The following is a 23,145-nucleotide window of genomic DNA, read 5'->3' as shown; positions in this document are numbered from 1 at the left end:
GTCTCAATTGATTCTGTCCCACTTCGGCTCCCTATAATCTAACACTGAAGCAGTTGTTCTTAGATTCTCTCTTTTCCTTATTGTCAGTTGATAAATTCCCCAAGTTCCTTTTCTGATAGCTATTGTTTTATAAGCAAAAAGAAATCTCTATTCTTGGATTTGCTGTGGCATTGATGGCCTTTTGGGCTGCCATCTTGAAGCTATTAGATGGATGTTGCCTTTCTACAATGCTAGACTTAAGTGGTACTTGAGTTAAGGTACTGGCCTGCTCCTCCCTCCAGGCCCAATGGAGAGCCAAATAAGCAGGGTCCTTTCCCGAACCCTACTTGATCCTCATATTATCAATCACTTATGTTACAAACCACAGTTGAAGGAAAGCTTAGTCTGATGTTCAAGTCAAAAGTCAGCCCTGGTATAAGCTGTGTCTGGGGCCAGAACTCAGCCTGAGGCTGTGGGCAGGCAAGTGCTTTGATTCTTTCTTTGCCTCTGCCTTCCTTTCCTCTTCTCTCCCTTCCACTTTGGACTGTTCACTGATGTAGGCCTCTTGGCAGGTCTTCTGACCAGTGTCTGGGCCCACACAGACTTGGCCACATGGCAGGAGCCAACCCAAGTAAAGGATCCATGAGGTCTGAGAGCACTTCACAGTCATCCACACACACTGGACACAACTCATGAGTCTTCAGCTATAGTCATAGTTGGCAGGGAAAAACAATCTCCCCCATTACTAATCCCATTCAGGGTATGGAGACTAGGTCTCTGAAACTGCCCACCTAGTGGATTAGGCAGCCAGACTCTGAGTGTCTACGGAACCAGAGAAATGACTTTTCTCTGGGCACATTTTCTGGGGGTGCTACAGAAAGTCACATGACTTCCAATCAGTGCTTACTTACTCAGTTTTCAAAATGTTACCTCTGAACTGGAAGGATGGAATAAGCCATCTTCCTCATCTGCCTTCCCCCATAAAAAGTAGTCACATCCAGTGTGGTTTTAGTAAATCAGCTGTTGACTTGTCCGCAGTTACAGAGCTAATGCTCAGTGGCTCATCAATAAGCTCTGACCTCACCCTCTGAGCAGAGGTTCAACTGACAACTTGATGTTTTTACTTATTCGTAGAGCCAGATGACCCAGAGTTATGTAGGCCCTCAGGAACGGCAGATCCAGCCCTCCCCAGCCTCTCTGTGAGACCCCGTCTGGCACACACCCTTCCCTGGATGAGTGTTGCTGGAGAGAGATTTTTTTTTTAATAGCTTTATTGTTATGCTTTTTTGCCTCATTCCCAATACTTCCCCTTGTCCTGATTGTGAGTCAGCTTTGATCGTGGGGAGAAGCCAGAAGTCCACTGTGATTTAGAAGGAGGCCACTCACAGACTACACACATGAGCGACAGGATACTGGGCTCCCTGTCTGCTGTGACCCCAGCTGAAGGCTGAGGGGGCCCGTGTCCAGGTCCTCTTGGTCAGATTCCTAGAAGGGCCTGGTGTCTGTATCAGAATGGGACTCTGATGGGAAAGCAGTAGAGCTCTCAGATCTTGCAGTGAATCCTCAGGCACAGACTTTACATGAAGCCACGGGGAGGGCGGGGGCAGGAGCGCAGGAGCCATGGTGAGCTGGAGCAGCACACAGAATCACTCGGGACTTGGTGGATGCCTGCGTGGAAAGTATTCACACATTCTATCAGAGGTGTCCCCATGCCTATTTCATAGGCAGGATACTGAAGCTGAATGACACGGCCACAGTTTCACTGAAATGGCAGAGCTGGAACTTGGACCCACAGCCTGTGTGTCTAAACTGCCCTTTATACTACTCTGTACTTTAGATCTCAGTTTAAAACCATCTCTTGGGGAGGATGATATCACTTTGCCTAGAAGCAATGGTTCTCCCCATCTGCAGGGAGATTTGTACTTTTATGTACCTGTCACACGTGTTACGTTGCTGGGTTTCCCAGCAGCTCTGTTCAAAGAGGTGGACGAAGGCTGTGACGCCCATTTCCTCTGTGATAAAATTGAGGTTCAGAGGGGTTACTTGCCAGGTCCAACTTTGCACAGCTGAACAGGGAAGGGAGATAGCATGTGTCATATATACTCAGTAAATGCCAGGGTCATCTCCTTATGTTATCTTCTTGGAGATATGCCTGTGTTGACAACCTGTGAGTCAAACATACTATTTTCCTCTTACACAGATGAGAAAAACTGAGGGAGGCTTTTCCCAAAGTCAGGGTCAAAGAGCCAAGGAAAGGAGCCTGCATCAAAGCCTCTGTCGTAGTCACACACAAGGTGGTCCTGAGATAAGAGCTTGGGGTTCCTGCAGGGCAGCTTCTCTGAGGCCTCTTTCCTGGGCTTGTGGATGGCCGTCTTCACTCTGTCCCCACGTGGTCTTCCCTTGTGGACAGCTCTCTTCACTGTGTCCCCACGTGGTCTTCCCTTGTGGAGGACTGCCTTCACTCTGTCCCTATGTGGTCTTCCCTCTGAGCAGGGCTGTGTCTTAATCTCCTCTTCTTGTAAGAAACACCAGTCATTTTGGATTACAGCCCACTCATAAGACCTCATTGTGTCTTCAATTCCTCCTTGAAGACCCTGTCTCCAAATACAGGCACGTTCCGAGGTGCCAGGAGTTAGGACTCCACCATACAAATTCTGGACATAATTTAGCCTGCACACACCCTTGTGCCTGCATCTCTTCACACAGTTAACCCTATATCTTGCAGACTTGCATGAGCAGGGAGGGATCTTGAGGCCCCACTCAGAGCTGAGAGTGCTTGTTCCTGGACTAGGCCTACTGTTTTGAGATTATCAGGAGCCCTGGAAGGAGCCCTGGAGGTGGGGAGTGGAAATCTGGAAGATCGGTTGTTAGCCTGGGCTGATTCTGTCAAGGGCTTGGGAGGTCAACTCCACCCCAGCCTCCCTCGCAGAGCTTTCTCCTAGAGAGCATGTGTCCCCGACATCCTACACTGCCGAATGCCTTGGAGCCCTGTGGCACTGGCTCCTTGGTTGGGGCAGGGACTCAACAGTGCCCCCTGGGGGGCAGGGACAAAGGAGGCTGAAGCTCAGTGTCTGTGAGTCAAAAACTAGAGAACAGGAAGAGGGACTCTGGGCACCACTGGGTACACTGGTTTGGAGGACAGCAGCCTTCTCATGTGTACAAGGGAGGACTTCACACACTGTACACCACCTGAGTGCTAGGCACTGTCTACACCCCTGGCATACTCACCTTATTCTTCCTCAGATACAGTACAGTCCTGAGAGGCAGAGATACCATCCCCATTGTACAGACGTGGGAATGGAAGTTCAGAGAAGGAATGTGACTTCTCCAAGGCCAGACAATATTCAAGGACTCCAATAAGGAAAGTGTCAGTGCTCCAGTGACCTTCATAAGAAGGATCCAGGGCACTGGTTAAAAAATAGTGTTTCCCGGGCACTTTGTTGCAGATTCTAATTCAGCGAGTGTAGAGTGGGGTCCAGGAACCTGTAGTTCAACAAGGGCACCAGGTGATTCTCCCTCACCTACGTTTGCGATTCAGTGGGTTGAAGAATCTTACCCCATTCTGAGCCGCCCTGCCAAGACTCTGAGTGACGTAGTGGCTACTGGGGAGGGTGGGGGACAGATACCTCTGCCCTCTGCCTCCCCACCAGGAGCCCCCCCTCCCAGCCAGGGCTGCTGCTGTTGATCCGTCTGGCACTTCTGACTCCCCCTCTGGGACAGGGTGGGTGAGTGATTGTGTCGAGGGCCATTTTGTTACGTGTTCTTTTGAACAAGGTCACCTTCTAGCAATGATTTTTTCTTTTCTCATCGCCTGGTACTGCTCTCATCTCTGGACCTATATCCCATGAGAAGCACGATACATCCCAGAGAAAATAAACAAACAAATGAATGAACTGCATTCTCCTGAGCTCTGCTCAGTTTGCAAGGTAGCAGACACCACCTCGCAGACCCCCTTGCAGCCTTCGGAGGTGTGCTGCACATTAATTAGAAATCCAGAGCCCTGGAACAAGGGAAATGACTTTGTGTTTCAATTTAATTTGTTCTAATTTTTTGACAGGGTCAAAGTTCACCTTCCCAGTCTGAATCTGAAGGCAAATTATAGCTGTGTCATTTTGATATTGATGCATCCAGGCTAAAGATCTTTGGCAAGCATTTTCTTCTGGGAATCGGTGTGGCTAATATTGTTTTCCCTCAATCCATTTAGCAAAAGTGACTGCAGCCTTACAGGGTGCCGGGAACAGTGCGGGTTAATGGGAGTGAACAGAGAGGGGGCGGTGACAGTAGCAGGGAGAGGCAGGGCCCACGGGAGGATGGCCGTGGTGCAGGGACAGTGAGCCAGAGACGCAGGGGGCCTCTGGCCAGAGACATCGGGGACAGCGACAGAGAGATTAATGAGCCGGGCTTTGGAAGGCAGTAGCTACCACAGCAGCTGCCTTCCCAAGTGCCCAAATCCCGCCAGCGCTGAGCTGCCGCCTGCTTCACCCTCACACGTGACACTGGAATACACAGAGGAAGCGCTCAGTGTCTCCTCGCCCCCAAGCTCAGGGATCACATCCTAGCTGTGTGACCTGGAGCATATGACCTAACCTCTCTGGTTCTTGGTCTCTGTGCTGTGAAATGGGGGTGACAGGAGTTGAGGCAGAGTGGCTTTGAGCATCAAGGGAACCCACCCACACTGGTAAGGGCAGGGGTATGGTGCGAGGGTAGGGAGCCAGGCAAAATCCGGTCCCCGCACTGTGATCCTGCTCACCTGAGCCAGCCTGCAAGACCTGCCCTCTCCCTGACACCCAGAGAGGGTACCAAAAATGTTATTGATGATGATTGTCACACAGCAAGTGGTGTCACAACTGGGATTTGAACTCAGGCCTGACACAAAGACCCTTGAGCTTAACCTCAACCTACTTCCCAGCCAGCCAAAAGTCATTAAAAGGGCTGCATCTAAGCCGAGACCTTCCGATTCTCTCATGACCCTTCCACTATCTCCAGAAATGTTCTCCTGGAATCTGAAGCCCTCTCTGAGGTCTGACGTGCCCCTGCTGCCTGTGCCGAGAGCTTTTCCGGCTCTTGCCCTCTGTACCCCCCTCAGTCCACACAGTGGTCGCTCAGAATTCTCACTGTCCACTGTCACATCGTCTCCCTCACTGCCCTGTGAGTTCCTGAGAGCAGGAATTTGAAAGCAGAGTTTGAACAAAAGTTGGGAAATCACCCCATGTTTGAATATTTCTCAAATACAAAATTTCCTTTTACCAGAAGCAGGTAGGAAATGTAAATGTGTTAATAAACCGTAGTGCTGGCAGTTTTAAAATATTAACGATTTCTAGAATTGAAAATGCAAATAGCTGTCTGGAACTCCTCCACTTGGCATTAAAGAGAAGGGCTTTGAAAGGACACTGTGGGGACTGGAGATGGGAGAATATGGCCTTTCTAGAGGATGGGAAGACAAACAGACATTTGCCACCTTGTTATTGCCACATTAGCACCATTAAAAAGCAAGCTTCTTCCCTCTTCTTCCAGGGAAGTCAGGTTTATCACATGGGTGCTAATGAAGGCATGGCTTTAAAGAGCAAAGGGGGCTGGTCCTGTGCACTTCAGCACTCACGTACAGAGCTCCTACTACGTGCCAGCTGCCAGGGAGGACAGGGTGCAGACTCTGGCATGCGGGATCTTCACTTGACTCTCTGAGTCAGCAAGGGGTGGGGGGCGGGGGGGTGCTGTGAGAGAGCCCAGCCCAGCCCTGAGTCAGCTCAGCACACAGCCGGGCTGTGGACAGGGGTCTGAACTTGACCAAAGCAAGGGAGCTGGTTTGGTGGAAGCTCTGGGCCCCTGACGCTGGCTGTGCAGCTGGGCACCTGCTGTCCGGGAGCACCTCTCGGTCCAGCACCGGCACCCATCTTTCTCAAACTCTCCACACTACTCTTCTCAGCCCCCAGCCCTCCCAAGCCAACTTGCTTTCCATTTTGTAATGTTAGTTGGGTACCAGATGGTAAGTTTCTGGGAAGCAGCCCTGCGACTACATTGTCTCATCGTCCTGAGGACTCAGAGCTCGCACATGGCCGGTGTAAGACACGTGAATGGAAAGGAACGGCACTTTTCTGATGGGCGCTGTTTTCCCCTCAGACTGCTGAGTGAAGAGATGGGGGCTGTGGAGCCAGTCTGGTCCTTAGTGAGAGCCCTGGCCCTCCTCATGGGCCGGGACAAGGGACAAGTAGCATGGACAAGGGAGACCCCTGGGGGAAGCTGGGTAATATCCACAAGGCAACTGAGTGACTGCAGGGGAGGGGGGAGAGGGAGGGGTCTAAGGGATGGGTAAGGGTGGGCCCCATGGCTGCGGATCACCCCTACCGTGGGGTCACTCCCAGTGAGCACGCCCTGCGTCTCAGGGCTGTCAAGCTGCCCTCTCCCCAGGCAGAGACAGGCAAGGCCAGTCAGGGCCCTGTCAGAGCTCCTCAGGTACATCAGCTCACTGCCAATTGACACCTGCTTCCCTTGGGTGTGTTCATAGGTTGGACAGTTGACGACCATGTCCTAGGCGGTCCCGAGTCTCTTGGTGACCCTGCCAGTTACCAGCCTGTGTTACTCTGTGCTCACAGACAAGTTCTGCCCCAGAAAGAGTTCTCTCTCTGTCACCCCTGTGTCCCAAACAAGCTCTCCTGAGACTTGACTGGACCTTTAACGTGGGGACTCGGCATCTGGATTTGGGTTGTTCTCAACCCTTTTCTGCTTCCTTCTGGCTCTTGGTGTGTTCTGGGTGTGTGAGGTTATGAGGACGGGGCTCTGGATAAGTGAGGCACTGAGCCGTAGGGGAAAGAGCTCGGGCTTCTGGAATCAGAGTGAGCTGGAGTGGACCCTGGCACAGCTGCTCACCACCTGTGGGTCTATAGGCTGGAGATCAGAACACTTGCTCTCCAGGAGGCTCCAGGAAGGAATGAGATTAGATGCACAGCATGCCCCCAGGGCCAGCACAGATCAGATGCTCAACTGCCATGATTTCCCTTTTTCTCTTCTAGTGTCCCCTGGAACCTGCTTCGGTATCCTGGCCCCTCTGTGTCCCCCAGCTGCAAATGTATTCATCTTCCTTCTTTGTCCCTCGAAAAAGGCCTTTTCTCTTTCTCAGACATGTGGCCTCTATTTCTGCCATAAATCCTATGTGTTTGCTCTAAGCTTTGGGAGTTCCCAGGGATGCCACACGCACCTCCATTATTTTAGTAATCTTGTCCAGTTCCCAGGAAGGGATGGCGTCTGTGAGAAATCAGCTGCTTCATCTATGCATATTTCCTTGTCCACTCACTCCCATACCCTCTCCTTGTTAAAGTAGTCTGACTGCTGTAACCAAAGCCACCTCCTGGCTCCTCCCTCCAGACCTCCTGGCTTCCAGTATTTTAGGATTTGAGGGGCTGCGAGGCTATCTGCGAGACTGATGGTGTGGTAAGACAAAGACCCAGACGTGGCCCACTCTGGGTCTCACACAGACCAGTGCTTCTTGCTTGCGCCTGCACATTAGAAGAATTTGCTCTGAGCTCTGTCCCCAGAACCTTGGCTGGGGCAGGAGCGCTGGGGCAGCAGGAGGTCTAAAAAGGTGGTTTTAATATGCAGTCAGGGCCGACAACCAGAGAATAGAATGTGTTTCTTGCCTTTGTATCTGGAGAGAAGTATCAAATAATTATCCATAGGTGCCTGTCACAGAGGAGGACCCCAAGATGAGCATCTCCCTCTGCACACCTGGGTCCCCTGACTGGGTATCATTAACCAGTACTTACTTTATTCAGCAAACACACATTGATACAAGATTCACTGGGTGCCAGACACTGCACTAAGTGCTTTACAAATTACCAGCTTTTTACTCCTCGGGGTGCACTTAGGAGATAGTCCACTACGATCCCCATTTTACAGACACGAAGGCTGAGGGAGGCACAGAGAGCGAAGTAGCTTGCCCCAGGTCACACACCCAGAAGGCAGAGGGGTCACTGCTCTGGTGCCTGAGCCCCTGCTTGCAGCCATCATGTGAAATCGCTTCTCCAGTTCTCAGCCCGCATGCGCCTGTCCCTTCAGGCGCCCACACCTTCCTAGATGCATCGGTCTGTCTCACGGTGTGCCTGCGGCTTCCGAAGCCAGCAACACCCGAGGCTCCCTTCGTGGGCCCCTATAATTTACACCTCTCTCCTCACTTAGCCTCTGAGCGAACAGCTTACCTCAGTCACACAGCTTGAAACCCAGGTCAGCCGGGCTTCAGTCCATATGACCCAGGGATAATCCGAGGCCCCTTTTATCCAGGGGCTGGGTTTATCCTAGAAGCCTTAGCGAAGGATAACACCACTCTGTAAACCCACCCTCTGGAAATATGTTCTTGTAAATTAAGTTTTTATCATTTATTTTACTCAAGATAGACTCCATTTACTCATGAAGCCATTAAGACAGTAGGCATAGGGCACCTGGGTGGCCCAGTGGGTTAAGCGTCCGACTCTTGGATTCGGCTCAGGTCATGATCTCATGGCTAATGAGTTCCAGACCTGCATGGGGCTCTGTGCTGGGAGCACAGAGCCTGCTTGGGATTCTGTCTCCTTCTCTCTCTACCTGTACGCAGCTTGCTCATTCTCTCTCTCTATCAAAAATAAATAAACATTAAAAAAAAAAAAAGACGGTGGGGATAGATCATTTCCTAACTGAGGTGACCAGAGGTTTATCTCTTCAACAGGCTGCAGGAATACAAATTATGGAAATAGATACAAATAGTCAGCTCTGTGCGTGTGCCCCACACAGCAGAAGTCCACCTTCCCCCATGCACACCAGGGCCACTGAGAGGCCTTCCTGTTCCAGGGGCTGCCTGGCTAATGGGATTTCACAACCTGCCTGGTTGGACACTAACGCTTCTTTCACCAAGAACTGGGCCAATCCAATTTTCGAGTAGCACACCTTGCTCAGTGGTAAGAGCTTTAGCTAAGCTTTGTCAGTGGCTGTTCCATTCTGTCGAGAGTGTGCCATGAGCCCAGGAGTGATGGTGTGATCCAGAATCCAGTGCACAGGGTAGAGGTTATCCAAGAGCTGATCACATGTTCCTGATCTACCATGTGAAAATCCAATTCACTGTGAGAGATCTCGATCAAGTCGCTTTCTCTCTTGGTGACTTGCCTGTAAACTGGGGGAGGTTAATTAGACCATATTCAGTTCTAATCATCTCTGTTCCGCCGCCTGCCTGCTGTGTGAATTCAGGCAGCACCCTTAGCTTCTCGGATCCTTATGGTGGTGGAAACATCCTCAGTGGAACAAAAAGGAATTCCTACAGTGTAGCTGACTTTTTGTTAATCCAGTTACAATGGTGTATATCTTTAAGTCCATTATCAAGGACCGCCAGATGCCAGGTGGCTTCCTTGCAGAGTTCATACCGTTTTGACATAGTCCTTTTGCTTCAGCCATGTTGATGCAGTTCCTCTGACACCGACCATTTTGATACGGGGACATTTTGACACAGCCATTACACCTTCAGCCTTTTTAAGAAACGTTACCAAATAATGTACCAAGGAGACGTTTCAGGCTACCTCCCTTCGGCCCCCAAACTTCGCCCTCCCTCGTGAGACTTCTGACGAGGGGGTTTAAGGGAGGCCAGGAGGGGAGAGATTGGGCTTGCGTGGGCTCCGGTCCAGGCTGCGATGAGCAGTGCAGGAGCAGTTAGGGAGCCAGTAGACGCGAAGGACAGTGCAGGTCAGACATGCGCCGGGTGGGGAGCGGCTTCACACAGTACCTGCTAATTTTCAAAAGCATTTTACATTTCGATGTGACCATTTTGCAGTCTTTTGCATCAAAACAACCATATCAAAATGCCCTTCTCTGTCTCTGGCAAAAGAAATGAGTTCCAGAAAGAGATGAACAGGACAGGGCTTCTGCCCCCCAAAAAGCTCAGAGTCACAAGAAAGGAAAGGCAGGCACTGAGAGTGAAGCAAATCACTATCATAGAGATGGGCAATTGCTGTCACAGCAGAAGGGGCGAGGAGGGAAAAGAGCAGAGGGCGCCTGACTGCCTGGAGGTGTAGAAGGCTCTGCAGGGCAAGGGGGTGGCGGGCAGCCCGAGAAGTATTTGTTGAATGACTAAGAATAGCACACGTGTGGCCAAGGGCTTATCATGTGACAAGTACTATTGCTGGTGCTTTATTTGAACTCAGTCCTCGGGACTACCCAAAATATGAATATTATTATTACTGTTGTTCCCCTTTATGAGACCAAGGCACCCTGACGTGGCTGGACCTTCCCAAGACCACACAGCTGGTGAGTGGCACAGCTGTAAGTGCCCCTCACCCCCTCACACCTGGTGGCGCCTCTGTAAGTGCATGGAGGAGCTCCGGGGAGGCGGAATGAATGCAGGTTTTAACACTCATCCTACAAGGATCCTTCTAGTCTCACCAGTTACCAGCTGTATGACCTTGGATAATTTGCTGACCTCAACCACATCTTTCGTCTTGTTCCTGGGGCCCTCCCCTTCCCTAGCACACATCACTCAATACCAGTTAGCTGTACTTACTGACTCAATCAATATGCCGTCAGCATGTGTGTCTGCCAGGTGCCACGTTAGACCTGGGTCCGTAGCAGTTAGTAAGACAAAGTCCCTGCTGCCACAGAGCTACCGTCCTCACGGGAAGAGACCAAAGCGGTAAGGAGCCAATCCCGTAGACCCCAGGGCAGAGAAACAGGAAAGAACCCCAGTGTGAGGAAGCATGATGGGCAGTGAGGGAGGGAGTAAGAGGTGGGGGATGGGAGCAAGGAGATGGGTTTGCTTCGAGGGCACAGGGAGCCGCTGCAGGAACGAAGCAGGAGTGGGGTCCTGTGCCCGAGAGGGATTAGAGGGCCCAGGAGGGGCAGGGGGCGCTGTTCAGACCATACAGATGGGGGACTGAGCTTACATGGTGGCAACACCGCTCTCCCCGCTAGTGAGAGGCAAAGTACTTCCTAAACTGTAAAGTCATGGGCATGTGGGAGTGTATCTATGATAATCACCCTTCTTTTCCCTCATCACCGACCCTTCCTCGCCTTCCTTGGCCATTGCCATTTCATAGTCTGTGTAACCATGTCATGGGTGAGGCGCAGGTTTGTTCGTGTTCTCAGAGCCCCTGGAACAATCCAGCTTCCTGGTTCCTCTGAAGATGTTGTATTGAGAGAGAGAAAAAAATTATGCTCTTTAATAGAAATACTTTTCCTTCATTAAATGAAATCTCCAAAGCCCAGTAGCATTTTCAGTGCTTATATAAAGATGCCAGTGGGGATTTGAGATTGAAAGTGGTATTTTTATACAAGTCAATGAAGATCTCAATAGGAAGGAAAAAACATTCTTCAAATCTGAATTCCTCCAGTGTTGGGCGAGATGGATCTGCAGCTCTGGGCATGGACCATGTTACTCCCAGCCCTACCAGGAAACTCTTTCCTGGAGCACTTGGAGCACTCATAAATATTGGTTCTCTGTTTGGGGAAATTGTATTAATAGTGTCTTTCCAAGCCTGCAAACCATTCCACTTGAATTTCTCTCTGTACCTCAATTCTGATAGTTCTGTGCAAAAAACTCAGGGATTTGCAGGAGCCTGAGTCAAGGCAGATCTATGCATGGGCCTGCACGCATGCACACACAAAATAATGTCTTTTATCTGGTAGAACTCAGGAAGGACCTATTCCCTTTGGAAGTATCAGAAGAAAGACTGGTCTCAGGAGATAGAAAGCCCAGGTTTGAATTCCACCTGTGACTCTTGCTTGTTGGCAAGGGTGGCCCTGGGCAATGCACATAACCTCAGATTTCTTACCTGTGATAACAGGAAAACAAGACAATCTTCCCCGGGGTCGGGTCAGACCTGGATCATAATGTATGAAAGGTGCCTGACATACAGAAACTGCTCAAAATCTGTTCCTTTGTAACCACCTCTCACCTACTGTTTAAAAACCTCCTAGAATCATCAATTTCATAGCAATTATTCTATGCCCTCCCCTCCCCCCCCCACACACACATTTCATGCTTACAATGACAAAGGTCTTGCATTTTTTACAGAATCTGCAATCTAGGGCTCCTTTCTACTCCATGCTATCTGGGCCTTCAGCTGAGCTGCCTCCAACAGCTATTTTTTTCTCTTGTATTCCATATCTGGGAATATCCAACACCTAATTTCTTATCTTATATTCCATATCTGGGAATATCCAGCAGCTAATTTTATAGATGGAAAATCAGACATTAGAGTGGGCACTTGAAGGGGACTGTTTGGGGCTGTGTAGCAGCAAGCTAAGGGAATGTCTTTTTGGAATGCCATACTGTGTCGTGTCCTGTGGCAGGGGGGCTGGGGAGAAAAAAATGAAAGGTACTAGCTTCTAAGTTGGTGAGACCACCAGGCAGCAATAGAACTAGAAGGACTGAATTTATGTTCTTCAACAGCTGGTTGCTTTGGCTCCTCAGGACACAAGGCTTTGGAGTTTGGTGAGTCTGGCCCTGCCCTGCCTTTCCCTAGGCTCCTTCCTCCAGGAGACGGGGATTATCCCCCCTCACAGGCTATGCCCAGCAGCCAGCAGGTGCTCAACAAATGGAGTCAAAGGAAGCATTGGCTCTCTGCTCGGCCTCCTAGCAGCCAGGTGCCCGCCCCATCAGCCCGCAGCAGCACTCGGAAAGTAGCGGGCAGGCTGAACTCTCGCCTTAGCTGTGGAAAAATCCATTACCGACAAGTCATTTGTCAAAGCCAACTGTTTAGCTGCTCTCATTTACATATTTATCAAGTTTGATTAGAATGTATTGTCTTCGACTTTCATCCCAGCTTTCACCTCTCCTCGCCCTCTTTTCCTGGGGAAACTGTTTTTGTTGTCCTTGTTGCAAAAGGGCACAGTATAATTCAATTTGCATTTGCTAATAAGCTGCAACCCAAATCTGGGGAGGAATTTCTGGAGGCTGGGAGAGATGAAAGGCAGAGCACGTGTTGGGGAAAGCCTGGGCACTCAGTTCTAGCCTCATAAATTCATTCAACCAAAGGGCAACAAGTACTCTACAACTGTTCCATGAGCATTTATTGAGCACCTTCTGTGTGGGAGGCCCTGGGAATACAAATTGTGAAAAAGACAAATCATGGCTCCAGTGTTGCTTACAGTCTAGTGACCTCCGTTTCTGCATCTGTAAGTTCAGGTAGTTGTACCAAGTGACCTGTAAGCATCCATAAGATACCGTTTTTTGAACACATACTATGCATCCGGTCATGTGCATAAACCCAATGCATTATCTCAGTTAATTCATACAAGATCCTTTGTCAATATTATTATCCTCATCTGCAAGAAGAGGAAATGAATGATCTCAGAGCTCAGTGCCATGTGCAGCAGGGCTTGGGTTTAACCCTCCTGTTTGACTCAAGAGTTCAAGTTTATAACTGCAAAGCCAGGCTTGAGCTTTTCTTCTCCATTAGTCATTGAGTTCCCGGATGGCAGGGACAGTATCTGGTTCCTCTCCATGTCCTCAGGGTCCATAGAGCACCCAAGTTTGGCATTTGGTCAGTGTTAGAACATATGTATGGAATTGAACTAAAAAGAAAGTCCTTCATCTTCAGCCTTCCTGTTTTTTGGGCCTAAGGTCTGTCCTGTTCTCCTCAGCTGCTTCAGCTAAAGGCCGGTGTAGCAGACAGTGTGGGTACCACCCTGCCCGCTCCCCTTCAGGACCAATTCCCTCACTTCCCAGGAGCAGTGTTGGCTGACAGCTGTGCAAGTTCCCTGGAACTTGCACTCAACCAAAGGACGCTGCCTTGCCTGAGGTCATAGCGCTGCCCTGGAGATAGCCCGCATCCAGTATCTAGTCAATGAGAGAGCCTGCCCCCTTGCCTCCTGGAACAATGGCGCAGGGCCCTCCTGGCCCAGAGTTCCCCATGGGATTGATTAAAGTCGCCTTAGAGATTGCCTCGATGCTGCGTAACTCCTACCTCTCACAAGTGTTCCTGAGAGCCATTCCTGGGAAAGCTCCTGCAGGGAGTCTCAGAGCCTCCCTTCTGTTTCCCAGGAGACCCCACCTCAGCAGGAATTCAGGGCGGGCAGCTCTGGTTCTGACTTTCTGGAGGCTCTGGGAGGGTGCTTGGAACGAGACAAATGGTGGCAGGAAGAGTTCTCCTGCCATCAGCCTGATCCTGAAGGTCCACCGCGTAGCTCTGCCCAGGCCTGGAGTGCCAGCCCAGCACAAAGAGGCTTTATAAACCACCTAGCGCAACAGGGGTGGCCTGAGTGGAGGGCTGCTCCTCTGTCAAGGTGACTATCAAGATGATAGCTGGCCCTCACACTCTGTATTTAGGCCCATAGCTTTTTGGCTTTCCTTCACCTCCCTGGCAGTCATCCACCAGGTGCTTTCCGTCTCTGGCCTGAAGGGATATGACCGAAGGCAGGCCGGTGTCATGAGAGGAGGCTGCCTGGATATTGGAGCCCTGTGCCCTGGATTCCAGATGTGGCTCCACCAGCCTCTAGCTGTGTGGGCTGGGCCAAGTCATTGTCCTTTCTGGGACTCTCCCATCATCTTCACAATGAGGATGTTTTTCTCAGTGATCCCATAGCTTTGTAGTCCCGATGGCATCTACAAGTCTTCTGTAAGTCAGAGGCCTCCTTACTGCTTTTTTTTCCTAATGTTTATTTATTTTTGAAGGATAGAGAGACAGAGCATGAGCAGAGGAGGAACAGACAGAGAGGGAGACACAGGATCCAAAGCAGGCTCCAGGCTCTGAGCTGTCAGCACAGAGCCAGATGTGGGGCTGGAACTCACAAACTGTGAGATCATGACCTGAGCCGAAGTCGGATGCTTAACTGACTGAGCCACCCAGGGACCCCTCCTTACTGCTTTTTAAAGCCAAAAAGAGTGGCTTTCACATGTGGTAGACATAGGAGGTCAATCAGAGAAGCTCCTTTTCTCAAAGGCCTGAAATTCTAGAATTACTGTTCCATTTCTCATCAGAAGTGCTTCTTTGCTCAATGGTAATCCCTGTTCTCTTCTTCCTTCTCACTGAGGATAGAGCATTCGGTCCCTAACCTTGGAGCACACATGAGTCTACCACGCAATTACGAGAGTTTAGACCATGGGAGGGCCGCACCTGGCTGCGGGAATGTGACCCCGAGGATATAGAGGCAGAGGATATAGGGAGGGGAAGGACTGAAAAGAAACTGCCAGCACCATGTTTTCTCAAGATGACCCAGAGGCTCGAAGAACAGATGCTGGCATTGGGCAGGGCAGATCTGAGATGTGACTTTTGATCCTGCCTGCGCAAGGCAGCAAATGATTTACGACCAGATGAAGGGGGTCAGATGAGCTCTGTGAGTTCAGAGACAGAAGGGTGAGGGCACTATGGTCTAGAAGTATCTGGGAAGACTTTGGGGAAGAGTTGGGGAAAAGATAGAAAGTCTAAGAGATTGAAAGTTTGCTTGGGAAGATAGTGACAAGGCCAGTCTGAATAAGGTAGAATAGTCTTATAGAGACTTATAAAATATTCACACCAGGGGCTATTTTGCCTCCAAGGAGACATTGGACATTTGGGGATGTCTGAAACTATTTTTGATTGTCACAATTCAGGAGAGGAGTGATCTTGGCATCTAATGGGCAGGGGCCAGGGGTACATCATACAGTGCACAGCACAGGGCCCCGTGTAAAGAGTTACCCTGCTGAAAATATCCATAGTACTTAGAGACCCTATTCCTGTGGCTTTTCTCTCAATAAATGGGACCTGCTATTATAGGCAATGCCATAGGGCAGGGACTTAAAGTCTCTTGCTTAGGTTTATCTTGTGAGCTGGGGATTACTACTCTCGTTTTACTGGGAACTGAGTGAGGCTCAGAATGTGTAAGCAATTTCCCCAAGGCCTCACAGGCCATAATCTGTGGGGCCTGGATGTGAGCCCTGGTCCATCTGCTTGGGAAGTCAGCTGGCTTGGACCCCCTCAGGGGACAGAAGAAATACAGGGACCAGTGTCTTTCTGTCTCCCTCCTGCGGCCCTGCCCTTCTGTTGGCTTCACCCTCAGTCAGCTCGGCGAGCCAGCCCCGGATGTCTTTGCCCTTCATCGAGTCTCATCTCTTCCTGGATGAATTCATGGGCTCTCCAGTGCCTCTGAGAAAGCTCTATCAATGCCTCCTAAACACCATTTTTCTCATAAGTGCATGTACATGAAACTCTGCACCCTGAGTGTGTTCTCACTCTCATTCCCAGCTCCTGTTCCCTCTTCATTGTCAGTATCAACAGCAGCATGATATCCTCACGTTACCCTCAATGTGCCATGTTTTATAGGCGAAAGTCAAAATCATTGTGCTGAGGAAATCAGATATAGCACAACATTAACACCGGGCTTGGCCTAGAACAAGTCCTGGGTACATGATAGTTCCTTCTCTCCCTCCTCAGAGGAGGCACATCCGAGCAGTCTGGAAGGCTGAGTAGGAGGAAGCCAAACAGAGGAGATGGGGGCTGGCTTTCCAGGCAGAGAGAAAAGCATGTACCCAAGTGTGGAGGTGTGGGAGAACGTTCGTGCTGGTGGAGCTGCCGGGAGGTGGCTGAGGCTGGGGCCTGGGGAAGGGGCTGGACGGGTGAGCGGCCAACAGCTACCAGAGACCAGGGGAGCCACACAGAGGAGGCTATACTCACCTGGAGGGCAGCCGAGAGTGGCTCATGAGTTTGCAAACCGGGGGAGCGACGTGCTCCCATTCGCGCTTCAGTAAGACTGCCTGGTGGCTGGGTGGGGGGACAGACCGGCGAGGATGGTGCCAGCGTAGGGAGACCAGTGATCCAGGCCATCCTAGTCCTGAGTGGGCTCTCAGGCAGATGCCAGCTAACTGAGCTGTTACCGCTGTCAGGATTTCTCGATCTCCAGCTTTGGTGGTAGTGTGGACCTGTTCGGGCCCTGGGGTGTTAGAGAAAACATGGCAACCAGTCTGGTTTGGAAACCAGTAGGAAGGTATTTTCTTGATGTTATGATGGCCTTCGGGGATCATGAAGCCAAGACAATGACAAAGGTTTAGATCTGGGGAATAAAAGATCCTTCTCCTGCTGTAACATTCCACACCCCCCTCCCAGCTTACCACCCTTTCCTCCTCCACAGAACACCTCACTCCTATGACAAGTTATTGTCAACATTGCTGTCAGGGAAGAGAGGGAGCCCAAATTGACCATGTGAACTTTTGTCCTGTGAGGGCCCGGCTAGTGCTCTCTGGGGTCCCTTGGCATCTTCTAGCACCTCCACCAACCACAGATCCACTGATAACTGACTGGATCCGTTAAGGCTCTCCCTCCATGTTGACACCAAGTTTATGGCCCTGGTCTCACTCAGGCTGGGCATCAATAGGTAGGATACAAAGTTTCTTAGGCCAGCTCCAGGGGGATTAATTAGTTAGCTATTGCTACCTGACATCTCGCTCTAGAATTCAGCATCTGAGAACAATAACTTACAATCTCCCAGCTTCTATGGGCCAGGAGTACAACAGCAGCTCTGCTGGGCAGCCCTGGCTCAGGATCTCTCAGGAGGTTGGAGGAAGCTGGTGGCCAGGGCTGGTAGTCACCTGGGACTGGAGGATCCTCTTCAAGCTTGCTCACATGGTTTTGGCTGGCCTCTGTTGCTGGGTACTTCAGTCCTTCACCGGACAGGCCTCTCCATGGGCTACCTGAGTGTCAGGTCATAGCAGCTGGATTCCTCAGCGTGAGTGATGGCAGAAAGAGAGAGAGAGAGACAGTACCCAAGATGAGAGCCACAGTCTTTTTATAGCCTAATCTCAAAGGTGACATGCCATCACCCCAATGGTATTCCATCTGCTAGAGCAAGCCTTTCTGTCCAGGCCACACTGAACGGAAGAGGGTTCATCTCCACGTTTAAAGGGAAGAGACTGACAAAGAATTTGTGGATGTATTTTTTTTTTATATGGGGGAAAGGGCAGAAAGAGAGAGAGAGAGAGAGAGAGAGAGAGAGAATCTCAAGTAGACTATATGCTCAGTGTGGAGCCCAACATGGGGCTCAATCCCACAACCCTGGACCCTGACCTGAGCCAAAATCAAGAGTCAGACATTCAACTGACTGAGCCACCCAGGTGCCCCTATGGATTCATTTTTAAATAGAGTCCCTTGGGGCACCTGGGTCTCTCAGTTGATTAAGTGTCCGACTTTGGATCAGGTCATGATCTCGCAGTTCATGGGTTCGAGCCCCATGTCGGGCTCTGTGCTGACAGCTAGCTCAGAGCCTAGAGCCTGTCTTGGATTCTGTGTCTCCCTCTCTCTCTGACCCTCCCCTGCTCATGCTGTCTCTCCTTCTCTCTCAGAAATAAAACCTTAAAATAAATAAATAAATAAATAAGGTCCTTGGGACCATCTCCAAGAGATGTTAAGAGCATAAATTTGAGATTCACAAAGACCTGGTTTCATCCAGACTCCACATGTGCTACTTACACAGGTGTAGACAAGTTGTTTAACCTTTCTAGATCTTGATGCTCTAATCTATAAAATGGGGTAGGAATAGTATATGTTTCATTGGGTTGCTATGAAAATTAAATAAGGTCATGCATGTAAAGTGCCTGGCACAGAGTAAGGACTGAATAAATATTACTTGGTTGCTATTGTAACTGATTTCTATTATTGTCCCCCTTCACAAGAAGCAGAGTAGCACGGAAGTTAAGGACACAGGTGGGGCCAGGCTGCCTGGGTGGGGCCTCACTCTGCCAATCATGGGCCCTGAGCACTAAGACAAGTCACTTAATGTCTCTCAGCCTTGGTTTTCTATAAAATGAAGATAATAATGGCTAGTTCCTGGCCAACTAATAGGTGTTCAATAAATATTTTATAGGTAAAGAAATAGTGGATGATAGAGGGATATAATGACAAAGGGGTGAGTGTGTATGTGTACGTGTGTGTGTGTGTTTGGGTTGCTGCACAAAGGGCATTTGACTTCAAACACCTTCTGTTAACTGAGGAGGCTGGAATGGCTATCCGGTTCCCCTTGAGTGTGCCCTTATATCCTTGAGCATGTCACTCGCAATGAACTTTCAGTTTCATCACCCCTTATGGGTTGTTCTTGGTCTCATCGTTGAGCTTATTTTCCACCCTGGCTTTGTTCAAGCATACTTCCTTCATCGTTGCAGCTGCCTCCTTCAAGAATATGTTTAATTGGCTTTGCATGAGTCTGGGGATTCAGTGACGGGGGGGCGGGGGGTGTCCCATGTCACACCACTTCAGAGCTGCTACATTACTTTAAATTGATTTTGCAAATGAAAGCTAAAAGCTAAGCAAAGGCGACCCATCCATTTTGCCTAAAGATGATTATAATGCTCTTTTACGGCCTCCTAAATGACAAAGCAATTTGTTACCTGCCTGCATCAACATTTGCTTATATTAGCACCCGAGATGCTTGATTTTTATTAGCCCCATGTTATCATTTTATGAAGACGCAGGGGCTCAGTAAATTTAGTGTGCAAATAGAATGCCCATTTTGCATTTCTCTGTGGTCAGCAGAAACGCCGAATGCAATTGAGTTGATACCAGGTCAGGGGAGACATCCATAAAGGTAGCCTTCACTGAGCGCCTTGGTAATGCTATTTATCATTTCTGGACTGCTGGGATAGATGGGGTCAGTGTTAGTGTTTTTTAAAGGGCTTCGTGGCATTTCATTTTTTGTTTTGTAAGTGAAAAAACAATGCAAACACTAAGGCAGTAGCTCACTTCCACCCCAGCACAAAGGGATGAAACCAAACTCTCTTGTGCACATTGTGGATGGAAGTGCAGCAGATGTAGCATCTGATACAGCTGTTGGTCGATCCAGAAAGAGACAGGGTCATGAGAGGGTCCTAGGCCGGGAACTGAGGCTCGACTCACCACTGCTAGCCACACGACCTTGGGCACAGACCTTCCTTTTGTGAGCCTCAATTCCCTCACTATGAAATGGGGTTCATGCTGTCCACTTCACAGAGGTATGGTGAAGATTAAATAAGATAAGCCATGATCTGTATGAATGTTTTTATTCATTAATTCAATAGCCGATTCCTGAGCACCTATTCCGCACAGTCCTGGGAGTGACGTTAAAAATAACCATGAAAGTGCAGCTTCTTCCTGGAAGAGCCTATATTTAGTCTAGGAAATACTTAGGTGTCTAACTCTTTTAAACCATAAGCTTCTCTTCCCATTTGTTCCTAAAGGTGCCAAGTACAGAGTGAGCTCTCAAGAATGTTGTTTGGTTAAGGTGGGGGGGGGGTGTATTTTGGCTCCATTGTATTTGTTGCTACCCCTCAGAGGCCTAGGAATAGGGAAGAAATGACCATACTGGTCACCCCAGTGACCAGGTAAATCCCAAGCTTTTAGAACCAGGCTTAATAAAGTTAATACATATGTTTTTTATTTTAGTCTTTGATGTTGGTGCATCGACTGTTGGGATCATAAGCCACATTCAAAATAACCTGTCCCTAGCGTTTCAGAAGGAAAAAGCCTGTTATTATTTCTCCTCTCCTTCCAGGGCCACCTCATACACACACACACATATATATATATATATATATATATATATATATATATATATATATATATATATACTTATTTATACACACACACACATACACACACACACACACACACACATACACACACACACATATATGTCTAATATATAGACATATATATGTGTGTGTGTGTATAAATAAGTATATATATATATATATATATACAGAATTCTTTAATCCAACTTCTCACACTGTTTATTTCTGAATTTCCTTCAGATCATGATTTTGTTCTGAGTCAATCTGGCCTTCTGGTGCCAGTGACTGAGTAACCCCCTTGCCCTTTCCTTCTGGGAATGTCACTCTTGGCTACTGCTTTTGTCCAATAATCTCTTTGCATGATAGCTAAACTTTACTATACAAATGAGATTTCTATAAAAGCAGCAAGAGCTTGGGCTCTGCTTGGGGCCATATTTTTCTACTTCTTTGCATGTCTAATGATTTTTTTTGCATGCTGGATATTGCAAATTGTACATTGTTGCGTGTCTGGATCCTGTCGTCTTTGCTTAAAGAGAGTTGCACTTTATATGATGGTTGTTAAATTTCTTTTGTTCAGTTCGGTCTTCTTGTGATTTAAACATTTTGTTAAAATGCATCTGGAGTCGTTTAGTCCCACCACTAAGACATGGCCCTTCTGGGTTCTCTACTGAATGCCCTGAATGATCAGTGAGGAACACCACTTTGGTGGTGGAACTCAAATGATTCTTAGCCGTGAGTGATCCCTGAGAGCTGCGCAGGTCACCACTCCCTGATCGCTTTCTCGTGATGTTGTGGAGACCCTATGCATGCACATCTTGGGACCCAACAAACACTCTTTTTTTTTTTTTTTAGTTTTTATTTTTGAAACAGAGAGAGACAGAGCATGATGGGGGAGGGGCAAAGAGAGAGGGAGACACGGAATCTGAAGCAGGCTCCAGGCTCTGAGCTGCCTGCACAGAACCCAATGCGGGGCTCGAACCCACGAACCGTGGGATCATGACCTGAGCTAAAGCCGGACGCTTAACCGACTGAGCCACCCAGGTGCCCCCCAACAAACATTCTTAAGAACACCTTTACAGATTTAAGATTCCTTTTCCACAGAGCTCTGTCTTTTCTGGAATGTGCAGTTTTCCTACAACTACCAACCTGCTTCAGACTCTCTGACGTTTAATCTCAGTGAGACTTCCATGGTCTTCTCAGGATACCCCTCTCTGCTCTTTGGTCTGGAAAAGGCCTGGCAGAGAGCCAGGGCAATCATGGGGCACACTCCATGTATGTCCCTTTTTTCATATGTTACCCTTACACTACCTCTTGTCTGAAAACAGTTGTATTGTATATTTGCAAATACAACAGAAGCAATTTTTTAGCTGCTAAAGTTGAAAGAAAAATCTGGTCCTTACTACTTCATCCAGGCCAAGCAAGGGTTTTGGGTTCTAATCTCAGCCTGACTCACACCTATTACCTGTGTGAGTTTCAACAAGTTATGTAACCTCTCTGGCATCAGTTTCTGCCTCTATAAAAGGAATATTAACTGTGCAAGTTTCTGTAAAGACTATAAATAATGCGTATAATATGCCTGACTCAAAAGGTGCTAATTAAATGACAACTTCTACTATTGCTATTACTGATATAAATAGCTACTTTATTTACTCCAGTATTTACTGAATGTTTACTGTATACTAGGCAATATGTAAGCTTATTTAATCACTATTACTATCCATGTTTATAAATTAGTAAATTGAAACTCAGAAAGGATACACAACTTACCTAAGGTCATATTCAGTGGATCTGGGATTTGACTTCACTCATATGACTTCTTCAGATGATTGTAATATTAATATGATCAATTGTACCAAAGAACAAGAGTGTAGCCTTTTAATATTCGGTAGCCAGGGATGTAATTTAATTAGTCAGCAATGGCTGGGCCTGCATGATTCTAACCCAATGATTTAAGAAATGACTGTAAAGCACCCAGTCCAGTCCCTACCCCTCTCCCACATACCAACTTGTAGTCTCAGCTTTCCTGGCCCCCCACCCCCATTCCCCTGAGCAACCTCCTTCCATTTTTATCTTACAGAAAATCTTCGGGAAGGGGCAGAGCAGAAGGTGGTATTCATCACTGGAAGAGTCCACCCAGGGGAAACACCCTCTTCATTTGTGTGCCAAGGTGAGTTACAAAATCTCATGGGCATCCTGTGCCTAGTCCTGAGGTCCAGCTGGGGCACTGTGATGGCTTCTGGGACAACATGATCACATGCAGAGTCATTACCTTGGATGCATATGTACTTCATTTCTAAAGAGGTTGTATCTTATCTCCCTTAGGAGTGCTTTCAATAAATGTTTACTAAGTACATGTATGTATGGAAGAATGGGTGGAAGAATGGATGGATGGATGAATAGGTAGGGCTGAGTGGAGTTCTTTCGTATGTGCTATGTTATGTATATGATAAGCCATCCAGAGTCACCTACACTTCCTAGCTTGGCTTTTCTTGTCTCTAGTGGTTTACAAAAGTAAGAAATCTGGCCCCAGGCCAATGTATGTATTGGTAGGAGTGCAGTAAAGCAGGGAGGTAAGGATTAGAAGCTATCTATTCACTCATTAATTCAGACATTCACTTAAGAAACAACTTTTGAAATACCTACTATGGGCAAGGAAACATACTTTGTATCAGACAATCAGAGGTAAATAAGACACAATTTTTAGTCTC

The 23,145-nt window shown here is 48.5% G+C and overlaps 1 protein-coding gene across 12 annotated transcripts in view; it reads left to right on the top strand.

Annotated features, from left to right (window-relative positions):
* AGBL4 (AGBL carboxypeptidase 4) overlaps nucleotides 1–23,145 on the top strand; it is a 1,406,556-nt gene that overhangs the window by 1,241,883 nt on the left and 141,528 nt on the right. For all 12 annotated transcript variants that reach the window (XM_077779716.1, XM_077779717.1, XM_077779714.1 and 9 more), the window contains one exon: nucleotides 22,515–22,604. In XM_077779716.1, coding sequence (XP_077635842.1) covers nucleotides 22,515–22,604 — 90 coding nt within the window. The remainder of the gene's footprint in view (nucleotides 1–22,514; nucleotides 22,605–23,145) is intronic.

The sequence above is a fragment of the Crocuta crocuta genome, unplaced genomic scaffold (genome assembly GCF_008692635.1).
Source record: "Crocuta crocuta isolate KB4526 unplaced genomic scaffold, BGI_CrCroc_1.0 scaffold168, whole genome shotgun sequence".
Lineage (NCBI taxonomy): Eukaryota > Metazoa > Chordata > Mammalia > Carnivora > Hyaenidae > Crocuta > Crocuta crocuta.
The sequence above is the reverse complement of the archived record's forward strand: the minus strand, read 5'-3'. Positions and strand labels throughout refer to the sequence as shown.